The sequence below is a fragment of the Astatotilapia calliptera genome, chromosome 22 (assembly GCF_900246225.1).
Source record: "Astatotilapia calliptera chromosome 22, fAstCal1.2, whole genome shotgun sequence".
NCBI classification, from domain to species: Eukaryota; Metazoa; Chordata; class Actinopteri; order Cichliformes; family Cichlidae; genus Astatotilapia; species Astatotilapia calliptera.
In genome coordinates, this window is record NC_039322.1 from 33,026,028 (window position 1) to 33,048,542 (window position 22,515).

General features: G+C 44.8%; 1 protein-coding gene across 4 annotated transcripts; it reads left to right on the forward strand.

Annotated features, from left to right (window-relative positions):
• Positions 1-1,227: 1,227 nt before the first annotated feature.
• smad10a (SMAD family member 10a) lies at positions 1,228-21,394 on the forward strand. 4 transcript variants are annotated; one of them, XM_026155853.1, is made up of 13 exons: positions 1,228-1,385; positions 6,334-6,409; positions 6,523-6,766; positions 10,701-10,875; positions 11,017-11,040; positions 12,245-12,430; positions 12,632-12,883; positions 13,671-13,772; positions 14,309-14,362; positions 15,084-15,267; positions 16,789-16,957; positions 18,373-18,526; positions 18,734-21,394. In XM_026155853.1, exons 3-13 carry the CDS (start codon positions 6,530-6,532, stop codon positions 18,943-18,945), a joined length of 1,749 nt encoding a protein of 582 aa, XP_026011638.1. In that variant the 5' UTR covers positions 1,228-1,385; positions 6,334-6,409; positions 6,523-6,529; the 3' UTR covers positions 18,946-21,394. The 4 variants fall into 4 exon arrangements, with proteins under 4 accessions (XP_026011638.1, XP_026011639.1, XP_026011636.1 ...); XM_026155854.1 differs by lacking the exon at positions 1,228-1,385 and adding an exon at positions 1,652-1,739; XM_026155851.1 differs by lacking the exon at positions 1,228-1,385 and adding an exon at positions 1,757-2,434.
• Positions 21,395-22,515: the final 1,121 nt, after the last annotated feature.

The window sequence follows — 22,515 nt, forward strand, 5'->3', positions numbered from 1 at the left end:
CTCCAGGAGAGGTAGCTGTATCGATGTCCAAGTCTAAATGCAGAGGGTTCACTGCAAGGTGCAGGCCGACCATAAGCCTCAAGAATAGAAAGGCTAGACTGGACTTTGATTAAACAAAAAGAACTGAAAAAGCCAGCACAGTTGTGGAAAAACATCCTTTGGACAGATGAAACCAAGATCAACCAGAACGATGGCAAGAAAACAGTATGACGAAGGTGTGGAACAGCTCGTGATCAGAAACATATCACATCATCTGTAAAACACAGTGATGGCTCGGGTGTGCATGGCTGCCAGTGGCACTGGGACACTGGTGTCTATTAACGATGTGACACAGGACAGAGGCAGCAGCGTGAACTCTGAGGTGTTCAGAGACAGCCTGTCTGCTCACATCCAGCTAAATGCAGTCAAACTGAATGTTCCATAGTTCAGATGGACAATGACCCAAAACAACCCAGTTTATCAAAGAAAAACAGTGGGATATTCTTAAATGGCCAAGTCAGTCACCTGATCCTAGCCCAGCTGAGCATTTCACTTACTGAAGACTGAACCTGAGACAGAAAGGCCCACAAACAAACAGCAACTGAAAGCTGCTGCAGTGACGGCCTGGCAGCATTAAACAGAAGGAAACCATCATCTGGTGATGTCCACGAGTCCAGACTTCAGGCTGTCAGTGTCAGCAAAGAGCTTTCAACCAAGTATTACAAGTGAACATTTTACTTTCAGTTATTTAATTTGTCCTTTTCAGCCCCTGAAATGAAGGGATTGTGTTTTAAAAAAGATCCAGGTCGTTTCATTTTTCTGCAATCATTTTGTTCAACCCACTGAATTACAGCTGAAAGTCTGCACTTCAGCTGCATCCAAGTTAATTAAAATGCATTGTGGTGAATTACAGAGCCAAAATCAGCAAGTGTAATATGTAGGTGGCTCAGAACGTTTCTCCATGTAATGTACAGTAAATACTTCTATCCATGACGGCAATGTTAGAAATGTTGCTCCTGTAACAACATGCAAGAGAGAAGATGTGATGGACAGTTTCTTGGGTTGCTGCTGGAGGCACATGGAGGTCATTGGCTTCAGGACCTTCTCCTATGCAACATGACTAATGTCCTTTAAAGGCTGTATTTTAATCCAAACATTTTCCTAAAATAAACCTGAACATGATGTAAATTATTAAGACTTTGTATCAGAAAAGCCCCAAATGTAAACTACTGGCTCTCTGTGCTGATGTGATCTGAGTTTGTTTGTCCTGCAGTTACACAAGCACAGTGTTTGTTCCCTTAATGTTGTGGCTGTTTGTCCTGGAGTAGTTTCAAAGCAGACGCGTATTGTTAAGTACTTGGAGGGCCTGTTTTGTTTAAACCAGAGTAGAAACTTACTTGTGGAAGGTAAACTCTCTGTACACGTTGAATTGTATGTTCAGCTATAGACACATTAAATACTTAAAGACACTTAAATGCAAATGTACCTGTAGAGCGTAGTGTCTTTAGTTGTCTGTATTTTTACCAAATCGTCACCGTACTGGGAGAAATGCGTGGTGTTCACAGATCTGACATTTTGGAAACAAAATGTTCTGTTTGGACTGTGAATGTTTCACTGAGTCCATTCTTCTGCAACAATCTCAGCACTTCTGGCTTGTTATTGGGAGACAGGATCTAAAATTTTCATTAGAAGGGTCACAGCTGATTTAAAACGATCATGGCATAGCCCCCTCCCCCCACGGACGTTACCGCAGTCTTCGTGTAAGGATTCTCCGAGTGCCATTTTCCCTGTTTTTGCTGCTAGAAGGCCAAAGTTGTGCTGTTGCACATGTAAATGACGTGTCAGTGAACTAACATGCGTTGTTGATGTATTCAGTGTGAGCTGGAGTCGTGCTCAAATACCGAGCCGTGCCGTTCCAGTTGGTGGTGGTGACTCGGGGCTAATCCTCAGCGGCGCCACTTTAGAAAAACAGTCTCGCGGGCCAATCTAGGCGAACCAGACAGTTCGTGGCTAGCGGTCCTGCTGTGAGAACCGCGGCGCGATTGGCCGAGAGGTGCGTGCCCTGTGACACCTGGCCGCCGATTGGCTGCGGCGTGTCGAGACACTGACGCGCACGTCGTCTCCCAGCTATTGTTATTGTGGCGTGCACGAGAGGAAGGGGCAAGATGCACGAGGAGACAGTGGGTCTGATAAAGGGATGAAACAACTGAGAAACATCAAGCTAGCGCAGTAGAGCCACTGAGAAACGCTGGCTTTCTCCACTACAGGAATTCACAGAGAAATCCCCCCGTGAACACAGCGAGACACTCAGATCTAACAAAAATCGCTATAAACACAAACGGCAGCTCTGGGCAGCAGACACAGCACGCAGAGCTGTCGGAGTGCAACACTTGAGGCAATTGTCGAATAGCTCAGCGATCGTTCTGTCCAAGTTCTTCTCTACTTTGGCTGATGTGTAAGTAGAAATAGTTTCTCTATCTTTGGTTCTATTTTTCGTCATTGCTGTTACGAAAGCGTGAGGAAGAGTCAAGTTAGCTTGCTAAATTGTTGCTTTTAAAATGCAACAACTGCTCTTTCTACTGTCCCGTTTGGTACATACTGACCGGTGTTGTATCGTCCGTTTTCCGGTTCCAGCGTTCAAATATGTCCAATCTTATTGGTAAAGTTTAAGTGGAAAATGTAAATAACCTTCATATTTATATCTGTATTATATCAGCTGGGCATGTCGAGGCAGCAGGTTTCGGGATGTGCGGAATGTCACTGACTGGAATGAATGGCCTGGAAACTGTTCAGGTTTTGTTAAGCACATAGGACACGGTCAGTTTGGCGTGGCCGTGTCCATTCAACTGTGATTTTGCATTGCGAGTATTATATTGGTGCTCCTGTTTCATGAACAGCATGTTTAGGGAAGTGTGTGTGCGGTTAGGAAAGTATAGCAGTCACTAAAAGCAGCGGCTGCCTGTATTCTTTCCATGAGTTAGGCTATAGTAAAAGGCCGTATTGCATTACAATATCCTACCTTCTCCACACGCTTAGAAACTGTGCGCAGAACACACTGTGCATTTCATTTTAAAGCAAATAGCAGATATTTCAAAGTTCGCATATGTGTTTGCAAAAAAGGTGCAAAGAAACATTCACAAGACTGTGCTGTACAGTTTTAAAGTATGAACCTTGAGGTAATTCTATATGCGATCGTGGCTCAAGAGTTGGGAGTTCGCCTTGTAATCGGAAGGTTGCCGGTTCGAGCCCCAGCTTGGACAGTGTTGGTCGTTGTGTCCTTGGGCAAGACACTTCACCCGTTGCCTACTGGTGGTGGTCAGAGGGCCCGGTGGCGCCAGTGTCCGGCAGCCTCGCCTCTGTCAGTGCGCCCCAGGGTGGCTGTGGCTACAATGTAGCTGCCATCACCAATGTGTGAATGTGTGCGTGAATGTGTGGATGACTGGATATGTAAAGCGCTTTGGGGTCCTTAGGGACTAGTAAAGCGCTATATAAATACAGGCCATTTACCATTTACCATACTTTGCTTTGTTACAAAATGCTGCATGACATTTACTATGTTGTTACACTTCAGTCTGTAAAGTTGTAGTTCTTTTTTACCTTTGGTATCTTGCTTGGTATCTCACTGTGGGAAGCGCCCTCTGGTGTGACCAGTCAAGGTCTACCACGCCAGGCTAAGACAAACCAGTCGCTTCAAGGACAGGGGGTCCCCAACCCCCTTTTTTAGTGGCCACACCAGGCATTCCTTCTTCCCCATGAAGATCACTAGACCTCCTCAGTGGTCCCCGACCAAGTTTATCCAGTGCTTGTTGATGCAGGTCCATGAACGTGGGTTTTTCCGCTTTCACAAATGTTCCTACACTGGAATTATATTTTTTCGTCACAGTATATTGTTTTTAGTAAGCGGTTTTAAAGCTAGCACCTCAAGTGAGCTTGTGACTGTGTAGCTATTGTTAGCTGTCAAAGCTGAGCATTAGTGGGTATGGCTCACATTGGATCCTCTCAGGGGAACGCTGGTGGTGGGAAGGTTAAGGATGTCGCATCCTGCCCTCACCCAGCTGTTGTGGGTTGACTGTCTTGGGGAAACTACCCATCCCCTCTGCATCTGTATCGTGTCAGGCACACACTGGCATCACTCCCAGAATCCTGGTCCCGGAGGCTGAATTTCCTCCTCTCTTCAACCGGCTTCTTGACTGGAAAGAGGGATGCGGAGAAGACAAGGGGGATGATGTTGACATGGATATCCTTGGAGACAAAAATGATGCCCAGGTGTCTGTACGAAAGGAAAACATTGGCAGCTCATTAGACAACCACCGATGGAAGTTTTGGTGCATCCCACCCTCCACAGGGACTTAGGAACTGTGGTGCTGCGGCTCAGTGGGCAGCACTCACAGAGATCCAGGCCCTGAGCACTCTGGGGCCACGTTCTCTGTTCCCTCCTCCCCCCAAGAAGCAGAGAGAGGAAGATGTTTTGCTGAAGTCCACTCTAATCTGCAACAGAGCATTAGGAGCAGATCCCCCCCCCCCCCCCCCCCCCAAAAAAAAAAAAAAAAAAATCAAGATTAAACTCGAAATAGTATTTTGGAAAAAAGTGACATTACAGTTGAGTACCACATCAATAAATCGAGTCAAACCAAGTAGGCACCAGTGGAAAAGAGGCAAAGGAGTGCTGTCCTCTTTCCCCATGCCTGATTCACAATCACAATGCACACAGAGCCATGGTAAGTTTGTTCAGAGCTTTCTTTTAGTACATTAGCACTCTGATTAATGAGGACATCAGTGCAAACATCACAGTTCCTTCACTTCTAATTAGATGCAGCAGCAAAAAAAGCATGAATGAAGAAACAATGTTAGCTAGCTAGCTATATAGCATAAATGCACTGATCAGTATGCTGCTGTGACAGCTTGGATATGCCTCAGTTTGACCCAGCTTGGCAGTAAAAGAGGACCGTTACTTCACCTCTGAAACCAGAGTCTCCCTCAGTACCTCCATGTTTATTATGCTAAAAGGCGACTGTGCCAAGTTGGTGTCATGCAGCAGATTGATTTGATTTCTAATGAAATTTCATGCAGATGAAATCCATGAATCACATCAGGGAACTTTGCAATGATTTAAGTAAATGAATGTTGTTAAACGGCTTGTTAAAACTTTGTTATTGTTGTTTAAAAGGAAAAAAGAATGAATGCCAAACCACATAAACATGAACAATCACATATGGTGTTGCATATTTCTGAGGTTCTATTGTAGTAATGATCACATACTTGATCATCATCTGTAGTAGATGGCTGATGAGGAAGCTGGGTGACACACAACAGACCCGTGGTTGGTACAGTAAAGATCAGACAGAACCAGTCAGACCACAAAGTTGGTTTCAAAATGTCTGTGGCTGTCATCCTGCTTTTTAACACAAAGTGTCTAAAATGATGTAAATATGTGAATTAATAATTAGTTGTTAATCGCCTGAGCAGGTCCAATGATGGTGGAAGATGGTTTGCCTCCCAGTGCTGTCAGTGGGAGGCAAACCATCTTCCACCATCACAGAATCCTAAAAGGACGGAGACAGGAGCATGGACACGTCTGTGCCTCCACCGTCTCTGCTGTTCTCTGTATGTTCTCTGTATGTTCTCCCTGATCACGGATTTCTGATGTCTGTGTGGATTTACTCAGTGCTAATGTGCTAACGTTTATTAAGATGAAGAAAATTTGAATTATTCAATTAAAGCCTCTGGCTTTGTGAAGATATCAGTCTGCACATTTGTGAATATTTTTCTGCAACTGCAAATTAAAAACACGCGTGTGAACAATGTCAAAATACAGTCCTCACATTTTATTTGACAAATGTTCACATTTTGCATCATATGTACCTTCATACCTCAGTGTGCCCTCACAGCTAGCTTTGCCTTTAGGAAGAGTAACCAGCTCTTTGTGGCCCGGCTGCCTCGTGGAGCCTTTTCAACCCTCGGGCAGAAAAAGCTGATTGGGTGTTATCGTCAGTCAAGTCTGTGACTCAAGCATGAGGTGACATAGGATTTCAACATTTCTACCATAGTTGCGTCCACTGAAAATCTCAGATCAGTTTGAATTTCAGTGACCTCGACCTCAAGATGAAGGTCAGAGGTCAAGTTTTCTGAAAATCTTGTGAATGGGATAATTTGAGGACGAGGCAGAGTAGCGGTGGCTTAGTGCTGAAGTGGTTAACAGTTCTTATTCACATTCATATCTGTAAACAATCACTATTCAGGACTGGGAGGAGACAAAAAGCCAGCCTGAGAAACACCTTCTTCATCTTTAGTGACTCTTGTGTACGTGGCCTCACTAGGATCCACTAAGTGTTGGTGTTCTTGCTCCACTAACAGGGAACGATTCAGAGCTGGGCCATCATGATGCCAGTGAACTTTCTGGTCACTCATTGGTGGACCAACTTAACACCAGGTAAGCAACACAGGAATGACGCCATGTTTTAGCTGCCATCAACTTTAGATGTCTCTGCTTTTTGTCACATGCCTAGTAAGTAGAACAAATGTCCATTTTTGGCCCTGTGACAGCACCATCATGTCAGTAAACCCACCAAGCAGCAACGATGCCTGCCTCAGCATCGTCCACAGCCTCATGTGCCACCGGCAGGGCGGGGAGAACGAGGGCTTTGCTAAGCGCGCCATCGAGAGTCTGGTGAAGAAGCTAAAGGAGAAGAAGGACGAGCTGGACTCTCTCATCACTGCCGTCACCACCAATGGTGTTCATCCCAGCAAGTGTGTCACCATCCAGAGGACTCTAGATGGACGGCTGCAGGTCAGTCCACCTGCAGCATGAAGGGCGTCACTTTGATCACTGCTTTGATCTTTCTGTGCATGATTCGTATGTTTATCAATGATTTCACTTTTTTCATTTCATGTTTACGAATTTCCTCGGCGGGTTAGAGTTGCTGTGGTCAGTATTCAACTGAAGTGCGATTCTATACACAATTATTAGTGCTTTGAGGTTTATTGGTGCAGCAGTCGTTTTGTTTAGGGCTGACAGTGCGATTCAGGTTCACTGTTTATCACATACAGCATGTAGGCATAAAAAACGACAAAATGTTAGTGTTACAACGTCACAAACTTTCTGCCAAAATCCTGATGTCTTTGTGCAACAACACTCTTTGTATCCTATTGGCTTTGTCTTGCTCTGCTTTGGGGAATCGTCCCACATCACATTTCCTGCTTGGTTTGGTTTGTATTGACCTTGAAAGTTGTCAGTCTCTGGTTTGAATGAAGCATCCAGAGCAGGAGTCTCCAACTCAGAGGAGCTGGGGGCCGCTGCTGGCACTGTCGTCTCGTTGGACACTAAAGTGTTCAATTAGAACAAGAAAACAGCCACAATTATGTCCAAAAACAGTGTTTTTCTTTATTTTAACCTCCTAGGACCTGGGTCCACATATGTGGGTTATTTAGACCAAAATACTCAATTTTGCTCTACAAGGGCCTGATGTGCACTTACGAGGACATTATGCTGCCGCTGTTCTACTGAAATTTTAAACTAATATCCTCATATGTGGCTCTCATTCTTCTTGGAAACAAAAATCTGGTAATTCTTTGTTTTTACATTCATCGGGTCCCAGTCAGCCCAAATATCAAAGAGAAATGAAAATGCTGCTGTGGAAGAGCTCAGGTCCTAGGAGGTTAAATATTGTATAATAAGACAAAGCTTTTTTCAACTCACTCTTAACTAACCGAAGCCTTTCGTTGAACTGCCAAATAAACAAATTGGTCCTGTCTTTCTGCACAGACACGTGGCAGCACCTCTGCTATAACTTTGTTCGTATTTAACAAAGTGAAAATGCAGACATAGACCATCTTTGTTTTCTTTATGAATAACTCTCACTAACCTAACACAGTTTGTACTCTCTTGTTAGCTCAGCCTGGTCTGAATCGTAGTAAAGGTACCGCCGGCTAATACGTCGAGTTAAGGGGTCTCTTGACTAGCTTTACTGTCTGGGTCAACTTTGCTAGCAGAGACAGAGAGAGACGTTGAAAGGCTGCTCCAACGGAGCTTATTGATTCAGAGGAAAACTCGAACACGCTGTACAGTCGAGTCTTAACAGCTTACTTACAGCTGGGCTCGTCAGGCTCTCTGTTTGGCTGCAGTGGTTTTATTATATTTACATGCTTCCATCTTTTTGATTCTGCTTCTCCTCCCTTCCTCGCGCTCACACACAATGGGAGAGGCGGTCCCGCAGGTTGTCCCTGCAGCACGGACCACACTGTGAATGAGGCTACGTTCTTAAAGGGCTCCGCCTGTAACACTCTGCCTGTTGCCTTCATATTAAATTCCGTTTAATATTTACTTACGTCACCCCGCAAGTAGGGGTGACGTGGGCTGCAAACGGGCCGCGGGCCGCGAGTTTGTCTCCGTCTACATGACTAATTACCTACCGATCTTTGCTGCAATTTAAAAGCTGACCTTTATGTGAAAACCTGAACTGTCAGAAAATTCTGTAGGTTTTTTTCATACAGTGTCATCAGCCACTTTATTAGGTACACCTATTCAGCTGTAAATCTACAGCGGGATGCAAACGTTTGGGCAGCCTTGTTAGTAGTCATTATTTGCCTGTATAAATCGTTGGTTGTGACATTAAAAATGTCAGTTAAATACATCATATAGGAGACACACACAGTGATATTTGAGAAGTGAGATGAAGTTTATTGGATTTACAGAAAGTGTGCAAGGATTGTTTAATTTTCCCTGGAGAGCAGCAACACAGGGTCTCAAAACAACTGTCAAATGACCTGAAGACAAAGATTGTTCAGCATCATGGTTTAGGGGAAGGACACAGAAAGCTGTCTCAGAGAGTTAAGCCGTCTGTTTCCACAGTTAGGAACATATTGAGAAAAAGACCACAGGCTCAGTTCAAGTTAAGGCTCGAAGTGACAGACCGAGAAAAATCTCGGAGAGACAGAAGCAACGGTGAGAACAGTCAGAGTCGACCCACAGACCAGCACCAAAGACCTGCAACATCATCTTGCAGCAGATGGAGTCGCTGTGCATCGTTCAACCATTCGGCGCACTTTACACAAGGAGATGCTGCATGTGAGAGTGATGCAGAGGAAGCCTTTGCTCCGCCCACAGCACAAACGGAGCCGCTTGAGGTTTGCTGAAGCACATTTGGACAAACCAGCTTCATTCTGGAATAAGGTGCTGTGGACTGATGAAACTAACATTGAGTTATTTGGGCATAACAAGGGGTGTTATGCATGGAGGAAACAGAACACAGCAAGAACAACACCTGCTGCCTCCAGGAAAATATGGTGGTGGATCCATCATGCTGTGGGGCTGTGTGGCCAGTGCAGGGACTGGGAATCCTGTCAAAGTTGAGGGACACATGGATTCCACTCAGTATCAGCAGATTCTGGAGAATCAGAGACAAAGCTGAAGCTGCGCCGGGGCTGGATCTTTCAACAAGACAACGACCGAGACACTGCTCAAAATCCACTAAAGCTTTCATGCAGAGGAACAAGAACAACGTTCTGGAACGTTCATCTCAGCCCAGACCTGAATATTATTGAACATCTGTGGTGTGAGTTAAAGAGAGCTGACCATGCTCGGAAGCCATCAAACCTGAATGAACGAGAGATGTTTTGTAGAGGAAATGGTCCAAAATACCTTCAGCCACAATCCAGACTCTCATTGGGACCTACAGGAAGCGTTTAGAGGCTGGAGTTTCTGCAGACGGCGGATCTACTAAATATTGATTTCATTTCTTTTTTTGTGGTGCCCAAATTTATGCACCTGCCTGATTTTGTTTAAACAATTCTTGCACACTTTCTGTAAATCCAATAAACTTCATCTCACTTCTCAAATATCACTGTGTGCATCTCCTATATGATGTATTTAACTGACATTTTTATTGTCACAACCAACGATTTTTACAGGCAAATAATGACTATTAACAAGGCTGCCCAAACGTTTGCATCCCACTGTATAATCAGCCAATCACATGACAGCAACTGCATTTAGGTATGTGGCTAAGATGACCTGCAAGTTCCAACCAAGCATCAGAACGAGGCTGAGCGGTGATTAAAGGGACGTAACGTAACATGGCCGATGGTGTCCGATAGTTGTAGTATTTTAAAAACTTCCGAGCTTCTGGACTTTTCCTGTACAAACTAAGGATTTGGCAGAAACAACATGAAAGCACAGGTCCATCCTGCCTTACATCGGTGGTGGTGCAGGTGTGGTCTTGTGGGGATATCTCACCCCTTAGTAACAATTGAGCCTTGTGTAAACGTTTGAAGAAGCATTTTTGCCGACCATGTCCAGCCCTCCACAACCACAGTGTACACATATCAATGCAAAGTGGCGGATGAGTGTGTATGCAGCACTGGCTTCCCATCATGGTAACCAAGGCAAGCAGGGCTTGTGTGGTGAAATCTAACTTCACCTTGAAGTCTGGTGGCCATTGTCGGTGTATTTTTATTTTGGGTGTTGTAGTGTTGAGGCCAAAATCTGAGACAATAGGACTAAGATGCGTGTTGAAGCTGCGCTCTGCTCTGCTCATCTGTACTGTTGTTGAACGCTGTCACTCAGACAGCAGTATACAGATCCACAAACAATTCTCTGCTGTACGCAGGAAGTCAACAAAGGTTTTCCTGTTACGCTTCACAGCTTCCCTGTCGTAGCTCTAAAACAGGCTTCCTGGTTTAGACTGTACTGGAACTGCTGTAATGTTGCTTTGCTGTCTCTTCAGGTGGCAGGCAGGAAAGGCTTCCCTCATGTGATTTACGCACGGCTGTGGCGCTGGCCTGACCTCCACAAGAATGAACTAAAGCATGTCAAATTCTGCCAGTATGCTTTTGACCTCAAGTATGACAGCGTGTGTGTCAACCCCTACCATTATGAGAGGGTGGTGTCACCAGGCATCGGTAGGTCAACGCTTTACCTCAGCAGCTCTTACGTGGACTCCACGGTCTCCTGCAATGACATTATGACATCATGAATGACAGATATTGTTGTGATGTCTTCAGTCAAAATGTTTCTCTTATTCTGTCCCTGTTCTCTAAAAGTTGGTCTCAGCCTTCAAAACACAGGTGAGTTCTGTTTCACAGAAACACAGCATGAACATTTCCAATCCACATGTAGTTGTGACAAAATACATTTAGTAAATGTTTATGTTGTAACTGGGGACCTCGAGATTTGTTTGTATTCATATGCAATGAGCAGTCTATAAGAAGTCTCTGTATTCCTCAGACGTGTGGTTGACACCACCTAACTAATGATACTGACAGAAAGCGTGTTCTCATCATCCGAGTCACTCTGTGCTGTGCAGCCAACCACACACTTCGAACTCTCAAACATCTCTTTGTAACCGGGACAGAGAAGTCAAAAAACATTTACACAGCGACGACCGAAGCTGCCGAGAGGCTGGACTAAAATGACCCCGGGATCTGTGGGAAAGTCACACGTAGGGATGGAATCAGTAAGAACGTAGCAATTCAAATTCCACTTGATGATTCAATTCCTCATCGATTCTGATTGGCTCCCTCTGCCATCACTGCTTAATTCCTCCCAGGAGACAGTAATTTGTTCCAGCAGTCGTTACGTTACTTTGTTGCCTGAACGGTGTCGCGAGCATTAGTGGAACAGATACGCGGGATCGACAGGCAAGCGGACCAACAAGTCCAAGGAAATGAACTGCTGGGAGCTGCTGCTCCGTTCCAGTCATTTATGTTTTTACTTTAAGGTTTATGGTCGATTCTCATGACAGTGATCAGAAGTGTTACACATGAATGTGAAATCATGAATCAGTTCTTATTACTAAACAAACATGTTTCATGACATAAATGCAAGTGTTAGTAAATGAAAGCAAAAAACAGCGTTAAAGATTTGTTCGTGTGCATTTGTCCCACATGAGCAGCGTCTCTGATAATTATGTCCCTTCGTGAAAAAAGAGCCTCGACAGCATTGTTGTTTCTCTCATTTTATTCCTAATATCACAACTTTATTTTTAAATAATGAGGAAACGAGCAGAGGAATGTATGTGTGTGATTTACACGAACACTAAACAGCTAAATGAAAACACCAGTGGTCGGCTGTAGTGAACAGGCCCACGTCACACTGTGACTTCTGTTAGAATATTAAGTACATTCACATCATTGAAGGCCTTTGGCAGGTGACCCCTTACATGGTGTAGTCTGATATGAACTCTCCTTCGCACTCATACATCCATCAGCATTAAATACAAATCAGTGCTGTGCCTCTTTGTGTGACCTCACCTCCTCCTGCCTCTCACAGCTGCATCGAGCGGACTAATCAAAGAAGAATACATCCCTGATTGTATACAGATGGACCTTCCGCCTGGTATGCCTCTGTCCGACCACCAAGCAGCTCCAGACCACTATAGTCCCCTTCTGCCCCCTTCTGAACCCCACGGCCCCCCACCTGTTACCAGATACTCTAACCTGGCTGTGTCACCCAAAGGTCAGCAGATCATTATTCAGCGCAGTTTGATGAACCTGTCAATGTTCATATCTTGTCATGTGTACTTTTGTTTTACACTGGGACTGCTCAAACTTTATATTAAGGGACGACAAAGCTTCTTTCTATCTTTCCTCCGCAGATAGTTGATAACAGTCACAGCATGTAAACCAGGTCCGACGTGCTCCTCTGTTTGTCTTCCAGTGCCTGCCTCTGGCTCCATGCTGCCACTGCAGGGCAGTCATGGTGATGGCTGTCTCCAAACTCCATCTCCACAGGCTCAAGTCATTCAACAACGACCTCAAAGCCCACCCCAGGTTTCCTCTCAGCAGCAGGCTGCCCAGCATCCCTCGCAGCACACCCACTCACAGCAGCCCCCTCTACCTCCCTCTCATTTGAATAGACAGAATGGATACAGCAGCAATACGCAGTCTCAGACTCAGCCTTCATTCCACAGTGAGCTCACGTCCTTGTACTAACGCACTTCTTACAAATCAAAGCCTCTTGGTCCTGTTGCCAGTTCACCCAGTAATAAAAGAATCAAAAGCACTTGTTAGCATTCATATTTGTTTCCGTGGGTTAGTGCTGGACACGTTAGCTGGTTTGATTCATTCATTAACACCAATCTTTTCATGCATGTGCTCCTGAGCTCGACACTAAACAGTGTAAACATGATGCTGCTTAATTCAATTCAATTCAGTTTTATTTATATAGCGCCAAATCACAACAAAAGTCGCCTCAAGGCGCCTCATAGATACAGAGAAAACCCAACAATCATATGACCCCCTATGAGCAGCACTTTGGCAACAGTGGGAAAGAAAAACTCCCTTTTAACAGGAAGAAACCTCCGGCAGAACCAGGCTCAGGGAGGGGCGGGGCCATAGTCTTGTCTTTTGTCAGCTTAGTCTGAAGTTTACAGCCACTACAGACTGGAGGATTGTTTAGTTTCAAACATGCACTTAAACAGTAAATGTTGGATAAATATCTGAGTTCTAATCATTTTTAATTGGAAATAATATTTGTTTTATTTACAAATGAATTCTTAGTGCTGATTATATGCAGGTTATAAATAAATATGCAGTGCAAAGAACAAACAAAGGTGCTTCTGATTTCTTCTGCACATTTAGCTAACGGATGTTTAGTAAGTTATTCACTGGTTAATTTGACTTTTGCATACATTCATTTCAGATTTGAGCGCGTTATTTCAAAAACACTGATCAGATTTTGCTTTCCTGTGACGCAGCTGTTTGGACAGGCAGTAGCACGGCCTCCTACACTCCCATTGGACCCCAGCAGGAAGGGCGCGGTCACCAACAGCCTCCTCTGCATCTTCCAAACCATCACTGTAAGAAATGCCTCACAATGTGTCCTGTTCTGATCACTGATACTCTGATATTTGAATGCACTGCTGCAGAACTTCCTCCCTTATGAAGCCTCACACAGAGCGTGTGCACGCTGTGATGTCTGACACTGTGCACAGTCACATGCACAGGTCAAAAACTCACATTTCAAATGTGCTGTGCTTGAATGTTTGGGGAGGGGTTTGCTCACAATCAATAACTTACTTCATGTTACATCACATTATTTTTTGATTTAACTATTTTCTGCATGACTTTAGGAGTTTTTTTTTTACTCTGTCCTGATTTGTAAAATATTCAAATTGCAAGAAGGTGTCCTTCTTTTTACCATGATTGTATGTTCAGTTCACGTTCAGCACTTCTGTCATCATGTTTTTGTATGTTTGTTGTCATGCACACACCCCGGACAGCCACACGTCTCAGCGTAAGGTCGAGTGTGGAAACGTCACAGCCTGCCACAGCCTTACAAATGTTCTGCTTTTTTGCCACTCCAGACTAATGTACGCATCTTTTTGCTTTTTAGGGTCCCAGCATCACAGCTCAACCTCTTTCCCTCCTTCAGGGTCCAGTCATTCAGGTTAGACACCATTTGTCAATATGAACACGGCTGTTCACCAATAATATTCCCAGCGGTTACATACGGAGACTTTGATGCTCGTCTTTTGTCAGTTTAACATCTTAGTTGTTGGTTTTTTGTCCACTGCAGTTTTTCAGTTTCTGTGGTTGTAATGGTCACTGTAAGATGGACCCAACACACACACACACACACACACACACACACACACACACACACACACATGCACAGCTCCACAGTCTCTGCTCAGAGCTGGTCTCTCGACTGTGATTAGTCCAAATGCACCGCCTGTGCCCCCCCTGCGTCACTGAGCCGCCCCTCCCCTGCAGCTGAGCCAGTCGCACCCCCACAGTCACTTACTTTGTCCAAATGAAATTTTAACACAAAAATAAGGCTTTTTCCTAATTACTGAACTACATGGACGTCATAGAAATTCTAGATTCTGATCCAGCCATCTGTCAGTGTGGACCAGTCCGCTCTACCTCATATTGTCACAATATAGTTTCAGAGCTCTCAGGGCTGTGGGCTTGTACGTTGAATATCTGTCTTTAGATTTTCTCACAGAGTAACAGAAGCTGATGATGTGTTTTACTTACATATGGCTGATTTTCACGCATATTAAATGTCTATTAACACATCTCAAATCATTTTTGAGTCGTGCACTTCACAAACAGATCGTCTGTTTTCTTGACTTTGTTGTAAACATGTTTCTCTCTTACTGCAGGACCAGAGTTTTGGTGCTCTGTCTCCTACTTTGAAATGGATGTTCAGGTGGGGGAGATGTTCAAGGTGCCTTCCAGCTGCCCGGTAGTGACTGTGGATGGTTATGTTGACCCGTCAGGAGGTGATCGCTTCTGCCTCGGCCAGCTGAGTAATGTCCATCGCACAGATGCAAGTGAGAGGGCCAGGTGTGTTGACGCAGACACACAAACTGTGCAATGACTTTTCGAATACTCAGCAAAGAACATCACCCTTCAGTTTTATTTATACAAATCACAGCAACAGTCGCCTCAAGGCGCTTTGTATTGTGCGGTCGACCCTACAATAATTCCTCTCCCAAAGTGAGACTGTACAATACAGCACTGATTAGTGAGGCTTTATGATAGCTCGTAAACATCACAGGTGAACTTTACATTCAATATCCACAATTAATCAGGATATGGATAATTCTTGGATATTTGGGACAGATACATTAAAAATGTCTGTATATTAAAATTCAAGCAGTCCCACATTTGAGTACACATTAAAAAAGAAGTTCAAATTCCAAAAGTGACCATTTCTGGATTACATGTGGTTGGATTTCACTGCAAAATAATCCGCTTACCCGTGTCAGGGTCGGGGGGGGTGGAGCCTATCCCAGCTATCATAGGCCGAGAGGCAGGTTACATCCTGGACAGGTCGTCCGTGTGTCACAGGGCTTACACAGAGAGACAGACAACCATTTCCAACCTAACCCAGCTAACTGCATGTCTTTGGACTGTGGGACGAAGCCGGAGTACCCGGAGAGAACCCACACAAACACTGGGAGCAGACTCCACACAGAAGGACCCCGGCCGGGTGCTGGAATTGAACTCAGGACCTTGTTGCTGTGAGGCGACAGTGCTAACCGCTGTGCAAAATTTTAAAAATGTGAAATATTTTTTTATCATGAATTTATTTATCGCAGAAATGAAGAAAATCACAGCATCAGTTGCCTCGTGGCACTTTCTATTGTAAGACCTTACAGTAAAACAGAAAAACCAGAGAAAACGCCAACAATCGCATGACCCTACATGAACACGTGCTTTAGCAACAGCGGGAAGGAAAAACTCCCTTTTAAACCTCCAGAATCAGGCTCAGGGAGGGGCGGGGCCATCTGCTGCGACCACGTGATGGGAGAACGACAGGTAGATTAGAAAAGTGCTATAAGAACCAGTCCATTTACCAGTCCTTGGGACGGAGTTTTCCAGACTACTAAATTTAACCCAGTTTGTTACCAAGTGCACCGATTTAGAGGGGAGCTACAGGGATGTCTGTAAGATGCCGGGTTTTCTTAAATGAGGGAAGCAGAGGGATGTAGGAGCGGGCGAGTCCCCTCGGCCATTGGCTCCACCTGAACTCTGCACAGTACCCGTAGGATTCGGACTTTTAAACAGAAGCTGACCCTGACTTCCTGTTTTGGGGGGCTGCTTCCACAGATCCACACTTTTGAAAATTGGCCTCTGATGGGTAGTTAACCGCCCGTAGTGATGTGGCGTCGGCTTCAGCCAACACTGGTTGAATAAGCAGATAAAAATGTTTTCTCATGGTAGTATTTGGTGATAACAATGACACTAAGACATTTTTCAAAATAAGCACAAAAGGTTTTATTTTCATTGCATCATTTCCCTGCACACCGTCCCAAAGCAGAGCTACATGCTGGCTTCCTGACCTGTTTCCCTGTGTTCCAGGCTACACATAGGCAAAGGTGTGCAGCTGGAGTGTCGTGGTGAGGGGGATGTGTGGATGCGCTGTATGAGCGACCATGCTGTGTTTGTACAGAGCTACTACCTCGATCGGGAAGCGGGCCGGGCACCAGGTGATGCTGTGCACAAGATCTACCCTGGAGCCTACATCAAGGTATAAATCCAGCTCGCTCGCATCATTCATATGTAGGGATGGGTACCGGTGTCCGGTGCCATGATGGCACCGGTTCTGACATAAACGGTAGTAACCAGACCGAAAAGCAGCGCACATTTCGGTGCTTTTTTTTCCTGAGCTGTGATACACTTTAGATTCTAGCCAATAATTTTACGTTTCCGAGGATAGTAGGCGGGGCCAGGTACATACGTTCTTTTAGAGCAGAGCTACAGATTAAAAATGCCCAAGGCGAAGCGGTCAAAGTCTGGCTGTACTTCACAGCAAAAGATGCAAACTCAGCAGCAACAAGTGCTTTAAGCTGATACTGTGATACTGTCAAAGGAGGTAACACCAAGAATCCGATGAAACACCTGGAGACGCATAGCGTTTTTTTTAAAAGCCCAGAAATGCGCCGTATTTGATAGCTTGCTGCGAGACCTCACACCGAGCGCATCTACTGCGGGTGTGGTGCCTGTTATCTGACCCGGAGTTAGCAACATCCCCCAAAAACACGAAGAGGAGAGTCCTGGCCCCTAGCCCTGCCAGTGTAGCAGAAATGATGATGATGCAGCAGCAGCCGTTCTTCTCTGCGTGAGTAGCTTAATGTTGTTTGTGTGTAATTTACGTTGAGTAGGCTAACCACGTTATTACATTAATGCATGTAAGGTGAACTAGCAAACATCATCATAGCTACATGCGGCTGTCTTCTTGTTTGATGGCAGATACTCCCTTCACCCTGGACAAAAAGGCTAAAATGACCAAAGAAAAAGTGGAAAACAGTTAAACATGAGCGGTTTTTGGACAAAGTTTGTGTTTTTTCCATTGTTTAAGCACTGCTTCCAGCCAAGAGTGATACCATATATGCCCCATAGCTGGGGGCACGCCATATAACGTTGTTATCTTTTTACAAAAAACAGCTGAACATGAGGTTTTTGGACCAATTTTGTGTTCTCCATTCTTTAAGCACCGGTTTGAGCACCGGCACCGTTTCAAAAGTACCGATTTGGCACCGGTATCGGATAAAACCTAAACGATACCCATCCCTAGTCATATGTTTTTAAAACTGTGAACACCTGTGAGCAGCACTGGGTTTATAGGTGGCACTGGGCACAAGAACACTGTACCAAACACTTAAAATGCTCAGTAATAAACTGCATATATTACATATATTTATTACCAAGGTGCTTTTTTAAGACCCTACAATAAAACAAGGAAAATGGCAACAATCAATGACACCCACTGAGCATGCACTTGGTGACAGTGGGAAAGAAAAACTCCCTTTTCACAGGAAGTAACCAGCCAGACTCAGGGAGGGGCGGGCATCTGCTGTGACTGGTTGGGGGCAATGGGCGGAAAGTAAAGCAGTATTCATGAGTTTCATGCCTCAGGTGGTTTGCTGTTACAGTGTACACCAGTTGTGTCTCGGTCAGGTATTCGACCTACGGCAGTGCCACAGACAGATGCAGCAGCAGGCAGCCACGGCTCAAGCTGCAGCTGCTGCACAGGCAGCCGCTGTCTCAGGAAACATTCCTGGTCCAGGCAGCGTCGGAGGGATTGCACCTGCAGTTAGTAAGTGCTGAGACACGCACAACACTCACAGTGGAGTTAAAGGTAGAAACTGTCATGATGGGGAAAAACAGCAACTTTTAAATATACTAAGAATCTACTAATTCCATTCACAGTGACCGAGTACAGCCAAACACCGACCAACAGCAGGTGGAAATGTCCTTATATGGTCTCTGATATTAACCCCTCCCCCTCCCTGTTCACTGGCAGGTCTCTCTGCAGCAGCAGGCATTGGCGTCGATGACCTGAGGCGACTCTGTATCTTGCGGCTCAGCTTCGTGAAAGGCTGGGGGCCGGACTACCCCCGTCAGAGCATCAAACACACTCCCTGCTGGGTGGAGGTCCACCTGCACCGTGCCCTGCAGCTTCTGGATGAGGTGTTGCACACTATGCCACTGACTGACCCAGGGCCTGCGAACTGAGAACCCTCAGCAGTCTGGAGTCTTTGAATGTGCACACACCAGACACACATGGTTGCTTCTTTGTTTCTTCTTCAAAAGGATTTCTCCAGCAAGTCAGTCAGAAACCATCAACAACCAATCATGCTTGTAGCAATCACTCATGCTTTTTGAAACGCACATACACACTGTAACCAAAAGGTCTGTCCAGACACATATATGCTGATGTCTTTGGGATTTTCCTAATGCTTTAGTCCTAAGAATCTAAAGTCAAGGCAGGCGACATTTGAACCCACCAGTAGAGAAATCCAGGGATTTGTTTCAGATATTCAATTCTCCGATATGCAAGTTGGATTTCTTCTTGCAGGAGTGTTCTGCACATTCACTCATGGAATATAAACAGATGTTTAAAAATCCAGTCTGGAGTCAAAAGCACCTCAGACAGGAAACTGCATACCTCTGGAAAATGCTGTCAGTGAATCTACGCTGAGCACATTACACTTCTCTTTATGTGTCATTGACGTCAGAGCTGATGTAGAGGTATGGATTATTCCATCTGCGTACTTGTACTCTGCTCTTCACTCTACGTTGGTTTATATTATTACTATATTATTTTTGTACCAAAAGACAAAAAAGCCCAAAACATTTAGCTTTAACGCCGTGTTGTTGTACTTTGTAATGAAACAGTGCTACTCTGTATGTAACCAAATGGTTGATATAACTCATGAAAGCCAGATTACCTCATAAGTACAGTGCAGAGTCACAGCGTCAGGCTGAAGTCAGTCTGTGACTCGGTACCAAAACTAACAGGTCGGCCGATCAGATCCTGACGCCAACATTTAGTCTCACAGCAGAGTGAACTCATAAGACAGCAACTAACTTCTCACACGCAGAGACAGAAACCCAGACAGTGTTTGCATGGTCAGACTCAGCATCTAGCACCAGTCTGTACCTTTGACACCAGTGCCTTTCTGTCCTCTGAGTGACCGCAGCAGTTTACTTGAACTCTGACTGGTTGTGTGCACGAGTTCTGGTTGGGAAGCTGATTTCAATCATCCTGCCCAGTCTGGGTCGTAGTCGAAGCCATGACTACAGGCTGCATTCGCCCATTTACACATATATTATTATCGCACTTTATCACAGCAGTGGATCCGTCGGAGCAGTTTGGGGTTAAATGTCTCGCCGAGGACACTTTGGCTCGTAGATAAACCTGAAGCACCGACCCGACCCGTAGACAATCTGCTCGACCTCCTGAGCCATAAAGTGTAAAGATCTCATCAATCAGAAGATTGAATATTTAAATGAAATAATTGAGCTCAGTGCTTGTAGTTAACTATCAAAGAGATATAATAATAATAATATAATGGGCACATCTGGACATTGGCTGTCTCGTGTAAAACCCTGATGCATCATTTCTCTTGTAATCTTCAACATGACTGCATTTCATGCAGGTGTGATGGATTTTTCCCTGATTTCCCTTAAATGTATGGGAAACGTCACCTCGGTGAGGAGTGTCTGACTCGAGCACCCCAACAGTACAGCACACACCCAAATACACCCTGTGCCTTTGTTTTCTGTCCTCCAAAACACCTGTTACATAAAGAGTCTTGAAACCACACAGATGTGTCGTTTAAAGGCAAAGTCAGCTCCCCACGTGTACTGTCTGTACGAGTGTAGCTGGATCTGCCACAGAGTTCAAATACACTGCACACAACACGGCCTCACATACAAAGGCGCGTTTGTACCATGTAGAGATAAATCTGCTTTCTTGTGACTTGACAAAAAGAATTCTGGAGAAAACGGAACTATATTATACGGGAATGTTGTGTGTTGATCTAAATGTGAATACATGTACCAACCAGTCTGTGTAGAGATGCTTGGACACTGTGGAATCTGCCTGGTTCAGCTGCTTTACAGTGATCAGCCATTAACATATGAATATTTGTGATGTGTGCCTTTTGTTGTAACAGTAGATGCACCGACACTGGATATAAGAAAACACTATAAAGATCGATGTTGCACATTGTGAGTTGGTTTTTCAGCTGTTCGAATCCTTCTGCGATATTCTGTGGCTCCCTCAGGTTTCAGCGATGTGGAGACGGTGTGCGAGAGAACAGAGGTCCTACTGACAGATGACTCTTTGTACCTGAGTAGTGTTATTTATTGCCTTAGTCTTTGGTGAGTTAAATATTTCAGAGTATGCTTAGCACTACTTCATTTTAGCAAGAACGATATAAGCATGTGATACACGCTGGTTTTCCTCTGTTCACACAGGGTTGTGCAAACCATCGCATTTTTATCATGTTATCCAGATCTTTCTACAACCAGTCACTTTCATGATGTGTCTACCAAAGCACCTGTAGATTGCTATTGTCTCTTTATTCATCACTATTAAACATGTACTTGTACTTTTCCATGTGAGCTGCAGGATTTACAGTTGGTATCGATTAAAAATAAAAAGATATTTCTAGGCTTTCTGGATTTTATTTCACCCATGGCGACCAGTCATCATTGTGGTTTATTAGAAACATGACTTTGCTCACATGTAGACAAAAGTCACTTAATGAACCAGCTCAGTGTTGCGTCCGTTTGCACACTGAGTGCTGAACTACACAGTTCTTTGCAGGAAACAATAATTAGTAGGAAACTGCAAACGTATGCGTTGCCCCTCAAATAATCCACGATGTTTTCTTCCAAAGTTCTAAAGCTTTGACGAACCTTGTGTTAAAGAAGGCCCGTCGTGGAGTATAACTCACCTACCACCATCTAGTGGTGATAGGTATTGGGATAGGGTTACGCGATGGGTAAAATATACAGGGACGGGTGTCTGAGAACTTCCTTTCTGTCCGTGTGTTTGTAGAGTAACCGTAGCAACAGGCCTCGCTCATTACGACGAAAGGCTTCAACTGTAAACTGGATGTTTACAGCTCAATATGTAACGTTATTTGAGCTATTTTGGGGGGTTGGATACTATATCTCTGATAGTGCTGATTTCTGTGGGATTGTAAGAAGGATTTAAGGAGGACAAACTAGAGCTGTTGACTAAGCGAGAGTACATGTTGCAAGACAACGATCCTGCAGTCACTGAAGACCTGCCACTCCCTTAAGAAGAAGCCACAATGAGGACTGACTGCTTGTGCTTGTGCTGCATATTTCACTTTATTTGCACGATGACCCAAATCCGCACGCTGTCTTTCAGACTTCCTAGTCCAGCCAGCTGCGATGCCATCTCTCCAACGCCACTCTTCTTCCAGATCCCTGCGTGCTACTCAAATAAGGGAGGCATGATTAGACAACGAGCACCAGCCCTCTGAATCCACTGCCCCACCCTTCCCCTGTAGCCAAGCCTCAAACCACACACACCCCCAGAAATCTAACCAGGGAGCCATCCAGCCTAGCTTACCCCTCCCATCTGTGCTCCCGGCCTATGGACCAGCTTAGTGTTAAAAGGCTGGAGAGCCAGACTGCAGTAGGGCGTGACCTGAGCAGAGGGTGAATGGACATCCCAGAAGGTAATAGTGAAGGGAGTCGACCGCCCACTGGATTGTCCAGCATAGCAGCTAATTCCTAACCCTTAACAACTTATCTTTTATG